Source organism: Piliocolobus tephrosceles, chromosome 5 (genome assembly GCF_002776525.5).
Source record: "Piliocolobus tephrosceles isolate RC106 chromosome 5, ASM277652v3, whole genome shotgun sequence".
Lineage (NCBI taxonomy): Eukaryota > Metazoa > Chordata > Mammalia > Primates > Cercopithecidae > Piliocolobus > Piliocolobus tephrosceles.
The window spans coordinates 35,904,809-35,925,577 of NC_045438.1; the positions used below are offsets into that span (position 1 = coordinate 35,904,809).

The 20,769-nt window shown below is 39.8% G+C and overlaps 1 protein-coding gene across 2 annotated transcripts in view; it reads right to left on the reverse strand.

Annotated features, from left to right (window-relative positions):
* Positions 1-5,771: 5,771 nt before the first annotated feature.
* IL22RA2 (interleukin 22 receptor subunit alpha 2) overlaps positions 5,772-20,769 on the reverse strand; it is a 28,055-nt gene continuing 13,057 nt past the window's right edge. The window contains exons 3-6 of one of the 2 annotated variants that reach the window (XM_023190996.2): positions 20,567-20,702; positions 17,185-17,363; positions 9,673-9,842; positions 6,901-7,714 (exon numbers count right to left, since the gene is read on the reverse strand). In XM_023190996.2, the coding sequence (XP_023046764.1) occupies positions 7,565-7,714; positions 9,673-9,842; positions 17,185-17,363; positions 20,567-20,702 (635 nt within the window). In that variant the 3' untranslated portion in view covers positions 6,901-7,564. Of the gene's footprint in view, positions 7,715-9,672; positions 9,843-17,184; positions 17,364-20,566; positions 20,703-20,769 lie in introns of both variants that reach the window. The other variant, XM_023190997.2, reaches the window with a different exon arrangement.

Sequence of the window (20,769 nt, forward strand, 5' to 3'; positions counted from 1 at the left end):
AGTCAACATGCAAAAGTCCATGGCATTTCCTTACACAAATAGTGACCCAGCTGAAAAAGAAATCAAGAAAACAATCCCATTTATGATAGTATCAAAAAAATACTTAGGAACAAATTTAACCAAGGTGGTAAAATACCTCTACATTGAAAATGATAAAACATTAATGAATGCAATTGGAGAGGACACAAATAAATGGAAAGATAGTCCATGCACATGGATGAGAAGAATGAATATTGTTTAAAATGTCCTATGCTATTTAAAGCAATATATAGTTGCAGTGCAATCTTGATGAAAGTCTCAATGTCATTCTTGACAGAAATAGACAAAACAAATCCTAAAATTTGTATAAAACCAAAAAAGATCCTAAATAGTCAGAACAATCCTGAGAGGAAAAACTAAGTTGGAAATATCACACTTTTTAATTTCAAATTATATTACAAAGCTATACTGATCAAAATAAAATGGTACTGGGAACAAATGGACACATAGACCAGTGTAGGAACAGAGTAGGAAGCCCATAAATAAATCCAAACATGTATGGTCAACTAATTTTTGACAAGGACATGAAAAAGAAACAATGGAGGAAAGGACAGTCTCTTCAGTAAGTGGTGCTGGGAAAACTGGATTTCCATATGCAAAATAATAAAACTGGACTCTTACCCCATACCCAAAACAATTCAAAATGGATAAAAGGCCTAAACACTAGACCTTAAAGCAAAAAACTCTTAGGAAAAAACTTAGAGGAAAAACTCCTTTACAGTGGCCTTGGCAATGATTTCTTTTGTGTTTTGGATATCACGTCAAAAACCCAGGCTACAACAGCAAAAATAAATGAGTGGGTCTATGTCACACTAAAAAGCTCCTGCACAATAAATGAGACAATCAACAAATAGAAAAGACAACTTACAGACTGGGGAAAAATATTTGCACGCTTTATATCAAATAAGGAGTTGATATCTAAGATATATAGAGAACTCATACAAATCAATAACAAGAAAACATATAACCCAGTAAAAAATGGACACATGACTTGAATAGACATTTCTATAAAATGGCATAAGAATGGACAGCAGATACTTTGGAAGTATTAGTTGAAAAAGTGTCCAACATTACTAATTATCAGAGAAATGAAATCAAAACCACTATGAGATACTACCTCTTAGCTGTTAGGATAGCTGTTATCAAAAGATAAAAGATAACAATGTTAATGAGGGGGAAAAGGAAGCCTTGTTGCTATTGATGGGAATGGAGATTGATGCAGCCATTACGTAAAATAATATGGAAGTTCCTAAAGAAATTAAAAATAGAACTACTATATGCAATTAATCTTCTGGGTATGTACCCAAAGTAAATAAAATTATTACCTCATGAAGATATCTGTACTCCTATGTTAACTGCAGCATTATTCACTATAGCCAAGATATGGAAACAACCTAGATGTCCTTCAATGGATAAACTATGGTATATACATACAATGGAATATTATTCAGCCTTTAAAAAGAGGAAAATGAGGAAATCTTGCCATTTTCCACAACATGGATTGACCTGGAGGACATTATACTAGGAGAAATAAGGCAGAGACAAAAAGAAAACTATTGTATAATTTCACTTATATGTAGCATTCTCCCCAAAAGATCAAATATATAGAGAGAATGAAACAGGGTTACCAGTGCTGAAGTCTGGGAGGGGAGAATGGGGATATCTAGGTAAAATGTTACAAAGTAGCAAATATATAGAATAAACAGGTCAAAAAATGTGATGTACAACAACATGCGGATTAAAATTAATAATAGTGTTATATACAGGATTTTTTTCTAAACTAAGTAGATTATAGTTGCTTGCCACAAGGGGAAACATGGTATATTAGCTCATTTTGCATTGCTATAAAGGAATACCTGAGGCTAGGTGATTTATAAAGAAAAGAGATTGATTTGGCTCACCATTCTACAAACTGTACAAGAGGCTCATGGTTCCACACATGGCAGCCTCTGCTTCTGATGAAATCTTCAGGAAGCTTTCAGTCATGGTGGAAGGTGAAGGGTAGCAGATGTGTCGCATGATAAAGGTGGGAGCAAGAGAGCAAGGGGTAAGTTCCCAGGCTGTTTAAGAATCAGCTTTCATGTGAACAAACAGAGAAAGAACCCATTCATTACTGCAAAGAGGACACCAAGCCATTCATGAAAGATCTGCCCCCAGGACCTAAACACCTCTGACCAAGCCTCACCTCCAGCACTGGGGATCACATTTCAACGTGAGGTTTGGAGGGGACAAATTATATCAAATGGTAACTGAGAAGATGAATACATTGATTTGTTCCACTATAGTAACCATTTTACTACACACATGCATCTTATAACATCACATTTTATACCTTAAATATACGCAATACAATCTTTTTTTTTTTTAAAAGCTAGTTAGATATGGAACTTAGCAATGAGTGAATGTTTGCCGGTAATTGTGTAGACTTCAGAGCTCTTTCTAGTGAGTACAGATGGCCTCCAACTTACTATGGTTCGACTTAAGATTTTTTGACTTACGATGGATTCATCAGGATGTAACTTCATTGTAAGTTGAGGAGCATCCATATGTACCTCCATTCATGTTGGATAAATAGATTCTTTGCCTTTTTTTTTTTTGAGACAGAGTCGTGCTCTGTCACCAGGCTGGAGTGCAGTGGTGCGATCTTGGCTCTTTGCACCCTCTGCCTTCCAGGTTCAAGCAATTCTCCTGCCTCAGCCTCCTGAGTAGCTGGGACTAGAGTTGCGTGCCACCACACCCAGTTAATTTTTGTACTTTTAGTAAAGACAGGGTTTCACCATGTTGGCCCGGATGGTCTCAATCTCTTAACCTCGTAATCCACCTGCCTCAGCCTCCCAAGTGCTGGGATTACAGGCATGAGCCACTGCACCTGGCCAACAAATAGGCTCTTTAAGGCACTGCTCTTCTTTGTCCCTGAGAGCAGATAGCCACCCACGACCTGACCAGCTGCCTTATCAGATCTCCCTGTCCCATGCTCTCTTATCTAACACTCACCCTTCAACATACGGGAAGAAGAGTCCCGGAGTTCAACAGGGCAAAACTGACATTTTAAAAAGAAATTTTAATTAAGAGACTAAAGGGAAATCTCTATGTACAAAGGCTGAGAGGAAGTTCTAAAGGGTCTGATAGAAAGAGAATAAGCTGTGGAATTAGACAGATAGGTTTCCAGACCTTGGCAAATCACTCAACCCATCAGAGGCTCACCTGTAAAGTAGAAACAATCATGACTACCTTGTCGGCAGTATGAAGAAATAGAAAACAGTGTACGTGCAAGTGTCACCTTGGGCAGGCCAAAGCCTAAACTTGCTGAGAAATATGCCAGAGGAAACGACCGTCACTATATCCTCTCTCACAGCCAGTTTGCAGGATTGGGGTGAGACTATTTGTCACCATTTGCTTGCTCCTGTGAGCAGGCAGACCTTTAGCCAGACCCCTCAAAAGACAGGTGAGGGAGAACCCAGGGGCTTCAAATCCCTGTGAGGATGGCAAAGAGGGCCTCTCACCTGCCAGAGCATTATTCCAAGCAACTGGCAGTAGCCACAGCCCTGTCTTCACAGGGGAATGTAGGCACTGGGGGTGCTTAATCCTCACTAGGAGCTGTGTGTTCCCTGTTGAACTATTTCTCCAAATTTCCGTATTACATCTTGTGTGTCTATTGGAATCTTTCCTTCAGTCTCATTGGCACAAAAGAAGTTAGCTCTCTTCTGTTGCCCCCTCCCTCAAACAACTTTGATCTAACCCCCGGTGAAATAGGCTCATCTGCCTATCGGGTGTATTAGTCAGGGTTTCTTGAGGGACAGGACTGATAGGATAGATGCATACATGAAAGGGAGTTTATTAAGGAGTATTAACTCACACAGTCTCAAAATGAAGTCCCACAATAGGCCGTGTGCAAGCTGAGGAGCAGGGAAGCCAGTCGGAGTCTCAAAACCTCAGAAGTGACAGTGCAGCCTTCAGTCTGTGGCTGAAGGCCTGAGAGCCCGTCGCAAGCCACTGGTTTAAGTCCAGGAGTCCAAAAGCTGAAGAACTTGGAGTCTGATGTTCAAGGGTGGGGAGCATCCAGCACGGGAGAAAGGTGGAGGCCAGAAGACTCAGCAAGTCTGTTCTTTCCATCTTCTACCTGCTTTACTCTAGCTGCGCTGGCTGCTGCTCAGATGGTGCCCACCTAGATTGAGGGTGGGTTTGCCTCTCCCAGTCACTGACTCAAATGTTAATCTCTATTGGCAATACCCTCGTAAACACATCCAGGAATAATACTTCAATCCAATCAAGTTGACACTCAATATTAACCCTCACATAGGGCATCCTGGTTTTTCATGGTTTTATCTACTTGCCTCAACCTTTTTAGAGAAGACTCTAAAATTCTTTTTTGTCAATATGGATATGTATTTTTTCCATACCCAATTTTACTCCCTCTCTTCTTTTGAAGAAAATCTGGGACAGGACTTCTGGACTTAAGCACCAGCCAGGGAGAAGAAACAATACCTAGGAAGTGACACTCAGTTGGAGGAAGAACGATTATTCTAGAATTGCTCTCTGCTGTGGCACCAGAACTGCACGAGATCTGGTCTCTGCACATGTTGGTGTCTGCATCCCAGTAAAAAATGGCTCACTTTCCCACCCTTACCCACAGAGGAAGATGAGGCAGCCAGTTGTAAGAAATTACAAGAAAAGCCTCCCTCCTGATCTCCTGACCCACCCCTCTCATGCTCTCAGTGCTTCTACTCTTGCTTCATTAATTTATCCAGCAAATACTAATTGTCTACTAGGTACCAAGTTCTGTTATAGATAATGAAGATATGGCTGTGGAAAAAGAACTAGAAACCTGCCTTTACATTCTAGTGGAAGAGTAGGAAGATAAACAATAAACAAGGTCAACAAGCAAACTATAGCATGTCAGGTGATTTAAGTGCCAGGAAGGAAACTGAGTGGTACAGATCATTGCAGAGGGTAGGCTGCAATTTTAAATTGAATAGTGAAGTTAGCCTCGCTGATAAGGCAGTCTTCCAGCAAAGATCTGACAGAGGTGAGGAAGTCAATCTATGGAAACCTGGGGATACAGCCTTCCAGCAAATAGCAGGTGCAAAAACCCAGAAGCCTAGGGTATTTGTATTTGAGGGCAAACAAGGGGTCTGTGTGCTGGAGCAGAGTGAGCAAGGTGAGAATTAGAGAGTGAGGACGGGGAGATTATGAGGAAAGGAAACAGGTCATACAGCATCTTGGAGGCCATTATAAAGACTTTGGTTTTTACCTTTATGAGATGGGAAGCCATTGGTGGTTTTAGAGCAGGAAAGTGACATGATCTGATTTATGTTCCAAGGCTCATGCCGGCCGCCCTGTTAAGACAAAACTGGAGGTAGACAAGCAAAGTGGGGACACCAGTGAGGTAGCCATAGTGACCATCCAGAGATTTCTGGATGGCGGCCTGGAATAGGTAGTTCTGAGAAGTGTAGTATTTTGGAGGTAGATCAATAGAATTTATTGGTGTACTGAATATATGTGATGTGAAAAAAAGCGGGGAGACAAAGATAACCTGAACACTTTTGGCCTGAGCAGCTGTAAGACTGGGATTGCATTTGATCACAGGGCAAGCTCAGTTGGGCTCAACACTGTTTGCTCCTTCCTAGTTGGAACTTCGTGTGGGCCTAAGATGTTTAACTGGAATTTCATCTGGCAGACGTAAACATTGTATTCTTCTTTTAAAAGCTCAAATAACAAATATTCCAAAATGCAAAGCAAAAAATTAAAGGATTTATTGAAATCGTGTGACAATATATCCCTAACACAATGAAGAAGATGACAATTTTGATTTTCACAGAGTATTTTGCACTTGCCTAAGCACAAAAGCAAAACCAGAGCAAGGCGAACAACATACAAAATTCGATGCTATCTAATAACTTTCATGAAACAACCATAAATGAATTTTGTTTTATTGAATCAGGCTTCAGGACTACTGAATTGCATTCACTAAAATGCTGTTTGAAATTTTACTTACTCCCCACCCACCCCACTACTCTTAATTCATCGCCCTCCCCACAAGAGGACAAAAGGCAAAAAAGTTAGTAAGCAAGATATAAATAATAATTCAAAAACAGAGATCAAAGTAAATTTTTTTTTCATTCTCTGCGTCTATGCTCAAATCAATGTTTTCTGAGCATACAGGGAAGCAAGGAAACCATTTCTCTAGCTCTTGCTCTGCCTCTTATTCTCCTCCAGCCCCCAATACATTTCTGAATATTTTTTGATCCATTTATCACTGAGTACTTGTATATAACCAGAAGCACTGACCATATTGTTAATCATACTTTGGAGCAATTTTAATGGGGAATTGTACAAATGTTCTCTGATACGTATTTCCTCACTAGAAAGACAGCCTTAAACATAATAAAGACTTAGCCTGAAGTGAAGAAGGCAACTTTCTGTTGACCACAGTGAGCCTTAGGTCACCAGATTTCTACTCAGGAGAGGCAGTGGGCAGGAGGGGCCAGTTTGGAGGGCTTTGTTTAGCTCTATAATCTCTGTAGGCACCCAGCAACACCAGTCCTTCTCCTACTACCCACTGTGTGCTTCCAGCTTCAAGCTGAGTTCTCTGCATGGACCCCAGCAGTTCCCAATAAACCATCATTCATGGGATCCTCCTGTATAGAGATGAGGAAGGTGCTACAAGCAAGACATGCTTGGCCAGAAGGGTTGAGTAATGAGGTCTCTTTTCTTCTTTGTCACTAAAAAAATTACGTTTAATTTTGAGGATAAAGATAAATTATTCTAAGACAGGATTAAAAACTAAACAAAACAAAAACAAACGTAGAAAAGAAAATCTTAATACATCTTTTAAATGAGGGACAGTTGTATAGAGTAGACTTCCTTGTTGTTGATAGTTTTAATTCAGATATCAATCTAGAAATCATAAGTTTTTTCCCCAACACCTGTTCTTATTTACATAAAGTAGAATTTAAAACAAAATTTTGATTCATTAAGTAGAAATATTTAATAATAATAAATACATAAAAAGTATATTCATATAAAATAGAAATGCATGAAAAATATTCATCCATATAGAAATTTTAAATTGTCATAGCAATGTCAATTTAACTGGCTCAGTAAGAGGGTGAAAACCGATTGCTTCAGGATTGCTTCAGTCTGTAACGCTGTTTAAAAAAAATTATTTCAACATTTTCTTAAATACTCTTCATTGGTTGTTAAATTTGTATTTTGCTGTCTTAGAATGAATGTTGTTATTAGCGATGTTACATTCAGAAATAAAGTGTCGAATTTCATAGAACCTTTTATTCTCTGCCTCGTCTTTACATTTCAATTTTTTTGGGGGAATGTCGTTCAAATATAGTTTACAAATGAAATATAAAGGATGAAAGAATGGGTAAACAAAGAAGTCCCCAAGGTGTAACAGTGAATATTGCTTTAAGAAAATACAAAAACAACTTTAAATAAGATCCTTCAAACACGAGTCATCCCATTCTGAGGGAGCTTCAGAATTTCTACATTGCTGAGTGCCAAATTCCACAAGTCATGGAATTTCCACACATTTCTCTTCACTTCTCTGACTTCTTCTGTCTAACATGGGCTGATACATTTCAGCCACTACACAGTAGCTGGAATGTGGTGTTAGAGCTTCAATTTCAACAACTCTGCGAGCCCCTTCATAAACCTTTTGCTCCTACACACAAGAGAGAAAAGAATCAGTTGGTAAATGGCTGTCATTAAGTCACAGTTGTATTTTTGTTTAAATTAACAAGTTCTACATGGTCACAGCAGTAGATGGGTTGTGGGGTTTCTTCCCAGGCACACCCTTCTTTCCTAGAGTCCTAGGCCATAGCCTAGGTAAAGGTAAAGGGACAAGGCAAGTAGCCGTGTAGGTGCAACTTGACTTCTCCTTGAGGGCTGCTGGCTGGTTGACCCTGTGGTCAGAGTCTTCTTTTTAAGAATTTTGTTTGTTTTATGAGACACAGTTTCACTCTATCGCCCAGCCTGGAGTGCAGTGGCACTATCTCAGCTCACAGCAACCTCTGCCTCTCAGGTTCAAGGGATTCTCATGCCTCAGCCTACCAAGTAGCTGGGATTGCAGGCGCACACCACCACACCAGGCTAATTTTTGTACTTTCAGTAGAGACGGAGTTTCACCATGTTGGCCAGGCAGGTCTTGAACTCCTGACCTAGAACGATCTGCCTGCCTCAGCCTCCCAAAGTGCTGGGATTACAGGCATGAGCCACCCCACTTGGCCTTCTTTTTAAGAATTTGAAGTGTGCAGCGAGAATGGTGTGCAGCGAGATGAGCAGAGATAACTGCAGGCATGCAACTGTGGCCACAGAGAGACAGAAAGTCCAAGAGACAAAGCAGGATCCTTTAGAACTCACTTCTATTTCCCTTCCCAGTCACCACTAATCCTGCCGGCACTCCACGTCCTGCCTCTGTCCCTGAGATTGCTTGCCTATCTCCTAATAATCCGTCCCTCCTTTGTTTCTAAACAAGTTGGACTGTGGTTTCTGCTCCTTACAACAAAAACCCCTAATCTTAGATGACACCAAAAAAGGAACAAATTCAATTATCCCTCAAGTCCAGACAGAAGCACCGATGGTAGATTAGAATACCACAGCAAGGCCGGGCATGGTGGCTCATGTTTGTAATGCCAGCAGTTTGGGAAGCCAAGGCAGGCGGATCAGTTGAGCTCAGGAATTTAAGACCAGCCCAGGCAACACGGCTAGAGCCTGTCCCTACTAAAAGTACAAAAAACAATAGTTGGGTATGGTGGCATGCACCTGTAGTCCCAGCTACTTGGGAGGCTGAGGTGGGAGGTCATTTGAGCCCAGGATATTGAGGCTGCTGTGAGCTGTGATTGCATTGCTACACTCCAGCCTGGATGACAGAGACAGACAGACCCTGTGTCAAAAAAAAAAAAAAAAAAAAAAAACATAGCAAAACTGGTGCAAAAATAATCATGTGATTCAAAAGCTATTTTAAAATAAGGTGTGAGGCTGGGCATAGTGGCTCATGCCTGCAATCCCAGTACTTTGGGAGGCCAAGGCAGAAGGATTGGTTGAGGCCAGGAGTTTGAGACCAGCCTGGGCAACATAGTGAGATCTCACCTCTACAAGAAAAAAAAAAAAAAAAAGCTGGATGTGATGGTGCATGCTTGTAGTCCCAGCTCCTCAGGAGGCTGAAGCAGGAGGATGACTTAAGCCCATATGTTAGAGGCTACAGTGAGCTATGATCACCACTGTACTCCAGCCTGGGTGACAGAGTGAGACCTGGTCTAAGAATAAATAAATAAATAAATAAATAAATAAATAAATAAATAAATAAATACATAAGGTGTGCAAAGCCCATAAAAATGATTATTTGTGGCAGTCACATGGAATTAAATACTGTTAATACCAATCTTTAGATATGCAGGGAAAACTGTGGAGACAAACTGAAGGATGGAAAGGGCACACACACATTCTGATGGTGATGCCAGCACCAATGGTGGATTAATACTGGTTCAGAGTAAGAAGAAATTAAAGATAAGGAAAAATAAGAGGAGGCAGAGTAGCAGAAGAGAACATCTCATATGACCAAAATATTGGTTAAATAAACAAAAGAAAAAACACTAAATATATCTATTCATCTGAACTTACCTTTTCTAGTGAATTGTTAATTACAAAAACTCGGTATACTAGTTCATAGTAATCTTCTATAGATATATTTTTTTCCTTTTGGCATCCATATGGTAAATTTGGAGCATGGAGAATTACCAACAAAGATCCATTGACTTGGGTTATATTCATGACTGGAGGATCTATTTTTGCTGGAGAAAAAAACGTAAAAATTTGACAAATCATCAAATTAATGTATTATATACAGACACATTATGTATAATGACAAATCAGCTTGGTGGGAGGATCACCTGAGCCCAGGGAGGCTGAGGTTGCAGTGAGCTATGATCATGCCACTGCACTACAGCCCATGCGGCATAGTGAGACCCACATCAAAAAACAAAAACAAAAAGAAAAAAGAAAATTGCACATGTATTTGAATCTCAAACCTTTATAAATTTAGGGGGTGTTAGATTCTTAGCAGAGTAAAGACGGAAACATACAAATTACTTTCCTCTGTTTATTGGAAGGGCTTTCTTAGTCCGCCTTTTGGTTGGTTGGTTGGTTGGTTGCTTTTGGGTTTTTGTTGAGACAGGATCTCATTATGTTGCCCAGGCTGGTCTCTAACTCCTGTACTCAAGTGATTCTCCTTCAACTTCCTGAGTAGCTGAGATTACAGGTGTATGCCACCACACCCAGGCTAGTCTGACTTTTTATTGACAGTGTAGCCCTTGGAGGTTCTAAGATTTTTGTGGGGGTATTAGTTATAACTCCCTGCCTTGTGCTGGCCTAAAACCTTGTCTTTTGTCCTGGGAGTGGCTGTTACCACTGAGGGTCTAGTTACCACATCCAGCAAATGCCCTCAGGGCAGCTGGGTCACTATGTTGATCCTCTGGTTCCCCTTTGATTTCCATGTACTTTGTTTTGGCCCCCCCGAGGATTCCCTTTATTTTCATTGTTGCCCCTCTGTGGAGTTTGGAGAATGTGTTTTATTTTATCCAGAATTTCTAAGTGTTTTAGAAGAAGAGAGTTTCCTACTCCCAGGCTACTTAATTTGGAACCAAAAGTTTTTAAACCACTGTCCAACTATATTGGAATAATGTGATAGTTAACTTTAAATACACATGTCCCTTTTGTAGTCAGGCACACATTTCAGGCATTGGCCTATCAGTGAGTCAGCTGCTGACATCACAGGGCTCCTGACTTATGATCTGTGATGCTAGATTTCTTGACCCATTCACTGATTGTGATTGTATTACAAGACCAAGTCAAGATTATTTGACCTCATAGCACTTTACTCGTTAACAGCTCTCTCCTTGAAATATTACCTTCCCACACTATTCATGAATGTATCAGCCCACAGATTTCCTCCTACCTCTTTGGCTATTCCTTCTTAGTCTTCTTTTAAGATTTTTCTTACTCAGGCATCAATATCTGGTCTTACTCAGCCCTCAATGTCTGGTCTTACTCAAAACTGCCTCTCACTCACTACTCTCTCCCTAGGCAATCCTATCAATGCCCACTGTACTGTATGCATGAAATGACTCACAAATTTTTGTCTCTAATAGACTTTATCTTTGAGTCTTGGATCTGAAGAGATTGTCCCTTGGATCTCTCAAAAGCATCTTAAACTTAACATATTCAAAACCAAACTCATAATCTCTATTACCTTGCATCCCACCAAACTGGTCTTTTTCATCAAACCCCATCAAAAACATCTCACCCATTCAGCTAATTATGCATGCAAGAAAATTAGAGGTAGTCTTTGACATGTTCTCTTCACCATCATATCCAATCTATCACCTGGTCCTGCCAATTTTTGTTACTAAATGTCCCTCCAGGAATAAATTTTCTCTAGTCCTTTTCATCAGCCAAATTCTGTCTCCTGTGGACTATTATTAGTAACCTACTACTTCACTTATCCTCATCCAACCTGTTCCCCCAAATATAGTCAAAATGACCTTTCCTATACACAAGTCTGATCATATGGCTCCTGAGTAAAATTACTTTTTTTCTGGAGGAAGTCACAACTCTTTAAAAAATTATTGTACCTGCCCTACCTTTCCAGTCCCACCTCATTATGGACCCCTTCCTGCATGCTCTTCTTCAATATACTGCTTGTCTTTCAGTCTCTTGCATTTGCTATGCCAGAGGGCCTTTGCAAACGCTGTTCCCTTGCTTGGAATGCTCTGTTCTTTGCCTCAAGTGATCCTCCCACCTCGGCCTCCCAAAGCGCTGGGATTACAGGCATGGAGCCAACGCACCTGGCTTTCACATCTATTTTTAATCCAAGCAATTCTAGGGTCAAATAATACTGAAATCTCACTAAGTATCAAATGCTGCTTTTAACTGAAGAAAGTTTATTTTGTTTTATTTTATTTTTAAAATATTGCTTTGTCTCTAGATAGAAACCATAAATCATAACTTCTTAATCTAAGATAACATCCTGCTGCTCAAAAACAGGTGTCAGAGGAGCCAATGCATGCAGCTGGCTCATTAGTCTACATCACAGATGCCAGGAACATGCTGTCCTGAGGACCTAGAAACGTGTTTTTTGAAATATGTCCTTCAGAAGTTCTTAGGAGCTGGGGTAAGAGAGTGCAAAGCTGGGGGTGAGGAGGCAGCTGAATGGGTGATTCTCTCACTACTGCATCAACAAGAGTAGTAGCTATAGACTGGGTTTCTTACTCTTCTACTGAGAGGCCTGAAATCAAATGACTTTTTAAAGGACCCAGTCTAAAGCTTTTTTCTTTTCTTTTCTTTTCTGATTTTTTTTTAGGGAGAATGGTCATACAGAAAACACACAAACCCTTCTTAATTCAATACTATCCCAATTTAAATAGAATTGAGCTAAAGCTGTGTCAGTCAACGTCTTTGGCTATTCTTACCTGACTGGCCTAATGGCTTAGATTGAAGGAAGCTCTGTTTGATAAGTTAATTTGAATGTGACCCTATTTCTAGGCTTGAATATAATAATCAAACTGATATGTGAATTCCCTTCACTGCTGTTCATCAGTTTAGTCATGAAATCTCCTATTCCTCAACTAGAGAATTGCTGGTTGAGTGTATTGGCCTTGAATTTCAATGTATCCAAGAAACAATGTGAGAGTTACCATGAATTACTTTGCTCAACTCTATTCCACCCTCTTGCTAATTAGAGAGTTGGGGGGAAATGCATCTAGCATTTTGGACATGATCCAATTAATTTGGATCTAATTGGACCTTGCACCAGTTAGAAGAGGTGTATGGATGGATCCCTAAGTACTAAGATACAGAATGTGAATATTTCTGTGGCCATATGGATGCAAAGGAAAAGGCTCATACTGAAAGGCAGTCTTAAAAAATCTAGGTGGTTAGAGAATTGTAAGGAACCCGTAATAGTCAAAACAATCTTGAAAAAGACATACAAAGAGGAGGGCTCACCCTTCCCAATTTCAAAGCTTACTACAAAGCAACAATAATCAAAATAGTGTGGTATGGGCACAATGATAAATGTATAGATCAATAGAATAGAATTGAAAGTCTGGAAATAAACCACACTTCTATGGTCTATTGATTTTCAACAAGTGTGCCAAGAACACTCAATGGGGATAATTTTCAACAAAATGTGCTGGGACAACTGGATAGTCATATGTCAAAGAATAATATTGGACCCTTACCTCACACCATATACAAAAATTAACTCAAAATGAATCAGACTTAAATGTAAGACATAAAACTATAAAACTCTTAGAAGAAAATATAAGGTAAATCTTCATGATTTTGGATTTGGCAAAGGATTCTTAGATATGACACCAAAAGCACAAGCAGCAAAAGAAGAAATAGATAAATTGGATTCCATCAAAGTTTAAAACTTGGTATCAAGTGATACCATCAAGAAAGTAAAAAAGACAATGCACAAAATGGGAGGAGCTAGCTGAGAATCATATATCTGATAAGACATTGGTATGCAGAATATATAAAAACTCTTACAGCTCAAAAATCAAAAGATACGATTAAATTTTTAAATGGGCAAAGGATCTCAATGTACAATTCTCTAGAGAAGGTACAAAATAGCCAATACACATAAAAAAGAAGCTCAACATCATTAATTAGCAGGTAAATGCAAATACAAACCACATGAGATACCATTTTATACCCATTAGGATGGCTATAGTCAAAAAAGATTGGTAAAAATGTGGAAAAATCAAAACTCTCATATATTGCTGATGGGAATGTAAAATACTGCAGATGCTTGGAAAATAGTCTGGCATTTCCTCAAGTGATTAAACATAGAGTTACTCTGAGACCCAGCAATTCCACTCCTAGGTATATATCGAAGAGAAATATGTATGCCCAGCTGTGCATGGTGGCACATGCTTGATAGTCCTTGCTACTTGGGAGGCTGAGGTGGAAGGATTGCTGGAACCCAGGGGTTCAAGACTAAAGTGAGCTATGATTGTGCCACTGCACTCCAGCCTAGGTGACAGAGTAGGATCCTGTCTCTCAAAAAAAACAAACAAGAAAAAAAAAACAAAAAAACTCCCACACAAAAATTTTTACATGACTGTTTATAGCAGCATTATTCATAATGGCCAAAAAGTAGAAACTACCCAAATGTCTATCAACTGAGGAATAGATAAATAATATGTGGTATATCCATATAATGTACTATTATTTGGCCACAAAAAGGAATGAAGTACTGATACATACTACAATCTGAATGAACTTTGAAAACATGTTAAGTGAAAGAAGCTGGTCAAAAAAAAATCATGTATTTTATGAGTCTGTCCAGAACAGGGAACTCTGTAGAGACAGAAAGAGTAATAGTTGCCAGGGCGGAGGGCTAGGGGAATGGCAAGACTGGAAGGTGATAGCCAAAGGGTATGGAGTTGCTTTTTGAGGTGATAAAAATGTTCTAAAATTGACTGTGAATGATGGTGGTACATATTTGTGAATATAGTAAAAACCATTAAACTGCATCCTATATGCTTAAAGTATAAGCTGTGTGTATTATACCTCAATAAGGCTGTTTAAAAAAATCTAAGTGGAAGCCGGGCACGGTGGCTCAAGCCTGTAATCCCAGCACTTTGGGAGGCCAAGATGGGCGGATCACGAGGTCAGGAGATCGAGACCATCCTGGCTAACACGGTGAAACCCCGTCTCTACTAAAAAATACAAAAATCTAGCCGGGCGAGGTGGCGGGCGTCTGTAGTCCCAGCTACTCAGGAGGCTGAGGCAGGAGAATGGCGGGAACCCGGGAGGCGGAGCTTGCAGTGAGCTGAGATCCGGCCACTGCACTCCAGCCCCCAGGATAGAGCGAGACTCCGTCTCAAAAAAAAAAAAAAAAAAAATCTAAGTGGATGCAGTGACAATCTATTTCCCCAGTGTCCTATAGTTGCTCCCCAGTGTCCTATAGTTGCTCTATGGGCTCTTGAACAAAATAATTACATGATGGAGGATATATATAGACTTAACAATATGGATCTCCTCTTATCAAATTTGGTCTGACCTTCAGAGTGTCATTGCAGAGTGATCTTCCTTTCCAGGAAGGATGATCAATGTTGAACCCCTAGTATAGTGCCATATTCCAGGGGCTCTCACCTTCCATCTCGTTGCAGGTAGGTTTTTTTTGTTCCCTTCCAAAACGGAGGGGGCAAGAGACACTGGTTATAGTTTTTTTTTACTGCTGGGTATAGATTCTGGTAACAGATTCTGTTTATAGATTTTTATTTACTGCTTCAATGCTTTTATCAGCAGACCCCTCACCACTCCTGGGACCACACATACACCCATAGATGTAGTCAATGCCTTATTCATGAGCATAGTACTCCACAATATATTGCTTATGACAAAGAACTTAAGTTAATGTGAAAGGAGTGAAGTAAGGTCTCAAGACCCACAGGACAAATATATGTCATATAATGTCATATATTTGTCACTCAGAAATCCATGACTCTATAGGAAGGTGAAATAGATAATTGAAAACTCAATTTGAGAGATGTCTTGTGAATTGGCATATGAATTGGTAAATGCTCCAATTGGTAAATGCTTCGCTAAGCCTGGGGCTAATATATGGTGCTATTTCTTCCATAGACAGAATTCACTGGTCTAGGATACAAGAAGTGGAAGTGAGAGGGGCAACTCTGACTGTTACCCATAGAGAACAACTCATGACATGTTTTTGTATCCCATATGCTTGGCCTTGAATTCTTCTGGTTTATAACAAAAATGGTTTCCAAAAATTGGAAGTTGAGGCTCTTGCCTGACCATTTGGAGCTCCTTGTGCCATTTAGCTAACAAAAAGAAAATGAGGTTCTTATATTGTCTGGGGTGATTCATTCTGATTTTCAAGGCATAATACAGTAATAAGTACATTGGGGTCAGGTGGAAGAATTCTTGGTAGCCTCTGGTGTGCCTCTTAGAGCTTCTCTATTCAGCAATAAAAAATAATGTAAGGTTAGGTCAAGCTGAGATAGGAAACACCAAAAGGACTGAAACTCCTCATGGATAAAAAGCTGAAGTGCTTAAAAGAAGGTGAATGTTGAGTTTATAATGAGAGAAGAAGTCATAAATATTAACTACAGCTTCATGACTAGTTGCAATTATGAGGACTGTGGTAAATATCTTTATTTTCTTTCCTGTTCTATTTATGCACATCTTTATATCTATACATTAAACCCCTTCTCTCTCTCTCTTTCTTTTCCCTACTATTTTAGCCAATGTCTGTTGGTAATGGTTCATTTTATCACCTATATCTTAGATTATATTATTCTATGATTGTGACTAAACTAAAAGAGGAATAAATATCATTCAGGATGGATATTGAGAAAGCACTTTTGGTCTGCCTTTTTGGGGAGGTGAGACTAAAAGTCTAATTTCCTCAACAGAAAATTCTTCTAATGAGTATTTTCATGAACTTAACCCTCATGTTTGGGGAAGGACTAGGGCACTATGACAAATTCTGCTGTCTAAAAATACTTTTCTGGGGTCTGGGCATGGTGACTCACACCCGTAATCCCAGCACTTTGGGAGGCCAAGATGGGTGGATCACCTGAGGTCAGGAGTTTGAGACCAGCCTGGCCAACATGGTGAAACCTCGTCTCTACTAAAAATACAAAAATTAGCCAGGGATATTGGCACATGCTTGTAATCCTAGCTACTTGGGAAACTGAGGTCGGAGAATTGCTTGAACCCAGGAGGCAGACGTTGCAGTGAGCCAAGATCGTGCCACTACACTCCAGCCTGGGTGACAAAGCAAGACCCTGTCTCACACACACACACACACACACACACACACAGAGGCTGTGCAGTCAGATGCAATAAATGTGAACTCTGACTTGTATAATACAGGTCATGAGACTGGACCAATGACTAAAGCCTCTACATCTTGATGTTCTGGGCTAGAAAATTAGGATAATAAAAGCTATCTCCTAGAGATGTTCTGAGAATTAGACCAAATGAGATAACTATGTAGAGCCCTCAGCAAAGCACAAGGCCTAGTCACTAGCCGTGCTCTGGGAGGGCTGTCCAAAAGCAGGAAGAACAAGGGCAAAGAAACTCCATGGAACTCACTTTCCCACCAGGGAGTGAACCGCGGCGTCATGCTCCAGTCTGAGTAGCTCCCAGCCGAGGCCGCCCTCACTCTCCCGTAATAAGGTTCCTGTATGTCTGAGGTTTCACTGGTAAGGTCACAAAAGAGTTCTTGAGTACCCCAACAGTCTTCTTTATTTTTCCATTGTCTCTGTCCATATCTGTAGCAGGGAAAAGGCAAAGATCTGAGTTTCTTTTCTCCACTCAAGGAGTCTTTAATATTTTCAGACTGATAATTCTTTATACCTGATTCTAGTATCAATATCACCATGATAGCTTATGGCTACTTTTCAGAATCTTTAAAAAAATTCCTTCGTATTAACTAAGTCCATTTTCTGTTGCTGTAACTGAATACCCGAGACTGGGTAATTTATAAAGAAAAGGAATTTACTTCTTACAGTTTTGGAGGCTAGGAAGTCTAATGTCTAAGAGTCACATCTGGTGAGGGCCTTCTTGCTGGTGGGGACTCTCTGCAGAGATTTAAGGTGGCAGAGGATGTCATAGGGATTCAAGAGAGATGGCTTTTACATATATATATATATATATATATATATAAAACAGACCAACTTTTCTTATAACTAGCCCACTTCCTCAATAACACTTTAATTTGTTAATCCATCAATGGATGAATCCATTCATGGGGGCAGAATCCTCATGACCCAGTCATCTCCCCAAAGTCCCACCTCTCAACATTGCTGCATTAGGATCAAGTTTCCAGCACATGAGCTTTTGGGGGACACATAGAAGCCACAGCATTACCTAAAGTGCTGTCTTGCTGGAAGATAAACATCCCTGACACTTTCTGTATCACTAACATAAGGGTTTTAACTTATTTTTTAATACTTGGCATAAGGTTCTTTCAGGTGTGTGGACTGACTTCCATTTTTGAATACTCACTCTCCACATCCTTAATGCTCTGTGGTTTTGAATGTTTGTGGTTTTTCTTCACTTCTCATCAGCTCGCTATTGAGTAATGTGGCTGCTTCTGAGAAGTTGCTACCACTTTTCATCTCAGGTGCTGCTTACCCAACATACATGATTAATCTCTTTATTGAAAACTGACGGGAAGTTTTAGTGAGGACTATATATGGAGCCCTGTAATTAGGGGTTGGGAGAGGGGGAGTGAAACCCATGAAAAAAGGTAGTGAGGCAAGAGGCAGAGAGGTTGACTCAGCCTGAGGCCACAGGATGGAGTAATAGTCAAAGGGAAGATTCACGCTTTGTTTCCTTACCTGCCATAAATCAGACCAATGCAACAAAGTGATTGTGGGGAACAGAGAAGGAATTGGAGTCTGGGGAGAAAGGTTTCCTAAATTATTTATTGAAAGACTTGAAATCTAACTTTCTAGACACATAATAAGGAAGATTGACAGTATCTGTACTCAGTAATCTACATGGTGATAGCAATTTCATTCTATCACAATTAAAGCAGTACCACAACATGTATTGAGTGTACTTTGACGTTTTAAAATTATTATTTATTTATAATAAGCCTTTAACTTAGCTGTAATGACTGACTTCTCTTTTAACATAATATCTCATTGTTTATCCCATTCTAAATGTGAGCGATATAACAGTACTATAGTCCATGAACTGGATACACCAAAGTGAAAGTTTTCAAAATTATAAATTTGTCCTGTGCTGTTGAAAATCCCTTAGAGACAGGAATGGATTCAGGTATTCTGGGGTCTGAAATTTATATAATCTTTTTAATCCATTTAGTGTTTCTATAACCGAGCACGTGAAGCTAGGTAATTGATAAGGAAAAGAGGTTTATTTAGCCCATGTTCTGCAGCCTGGGAAGTTACAAGAAGTGTGCTGCCAGCATCCACTTGGCTTCTGGTGAGAGCTTTTCATGTTGCATAAGAACATGGTGGAGAAGGTCCATGGGGAAAACAGATCGCGTGAAGAGGCCAAACTCAAGGGGCATCCTGGCTTTACAACAACCACTCTGATAGAAACATTTCCATGACAAATTGAGTCTTGCAAGAGTGAGAACTCACTCAACTGCAGCAATGATGGTACCAAGCCATTCATGAGCACCCCATCCCCATGATCCAAACACCTCCTACGAGGCCCCACTTCCAACATCACCACACTAGGGATCAAATTTCAACATGAATTTTCGTGGAGACAAACTCAAACCATAGCAGCTTGGGAGTCCTCTTTAAGAAAAGATTTATAAATATAAAATCCTTGCATGAGGTCCTGAAGTTTAATATTCATTAGATTCATGGTAAACCAGTTTCTAATCTTCTTAGTACTTTAGTCCACAAATAGGTTCACTTTTGACCTATTTATACTGCTCAAGGGGAAGTATAAAAAGAGTACCAATCTTTACTTCCTACATGCTGAAAGTATCTCCAGCTATGCACAAATCTACTTTTGTAATGAAGAAACGAGCATTGTAAAGATTTGCAAATTTTACAATCGTTACATAAGATATGTAGAGAGAAGTAGCAGTGGTTAAAGATGGAAATGCTTCTGGGGATATTCCTTCTGAAATTAATTAGAGGGAAAATCTGACCTAGGACTTACCCCATGCTGGAGAGACATGGATGAATTTATGGGATAAAAATTGCTATTTTGGCCATAGCTGCATTTGATTTTCTGAATTTCTAGTGAACAACCATGAAAGTTAAACTGTAATATCTCCTGTCTCACTGTCAGGAGACAGGATTGAGCCTCAACCCCTCTTGCCCCCCAAAAATATATGAGTGGAAAAACCTGACATTTTCAAATCAGGAGTATTTGTTTCCAAGCCTTGAGCCAGGAAAGGTGTAGATTATATCTGAGTTTTGGCAATGATCCAGTAGGAGTAGCCTGAGGATCACACGAGAGGAACATGCAGCAACGTGTTCCAGTTTGTGTTCATGCTTACGAGACTCATTAGTTTTTGAAAAGAATTTTCTAAATAGTAAATCCACTCTGAAAGTGACTTTTAAATTAAAAACTTATTTTACACACTCACCTCCATGTTTGCCACAACTTCTTTTTCAACTATCAATAGTTTCATTCACTGAGTACTTGTTATGTGCTAAATAAGTTGCTTCCAACATTCACTTGACAAACCTGTATTGAGAATCCACCATGTACCAGGCTCTACTATGGAGGCGAAGGCTGAGCCTATGAGGTCTTGGTGCAGGTCTAGGGCTGAAGTATCTGCCCAATGCACTGCATACCATCATGCAGTTTGAGTCCCCAGGCAGCCTTCAGGGGAGACAAGTCACTGCTATCCTGACCTTGGTTTCTTCTCAACCCCTCTGAAATGAAGAAAAAGCTCGGATACTAACACTCCATTGCATTCTAGAACATGTTATCCCAGTGCCATCTCTGTCAGCTGAAGGAGGCTCAATTTACTTACATTTTGTACTGCACAAAATAGACACTGCTGTTGCCAGTAAGTGCCCTCCCAGGCTGCCATTGCAAAATGTTGTGAAAATTTCGGGACTGAAATTGTACCCTCTGAGGCTTCAGAGACTCACGTGCTGGCTGAGTTCCTAAGATAATAAGAGAAGGAAGAACATTGAACGTTGCTAGAGCACTGTTGTTCCCAGCAGTAGTTTT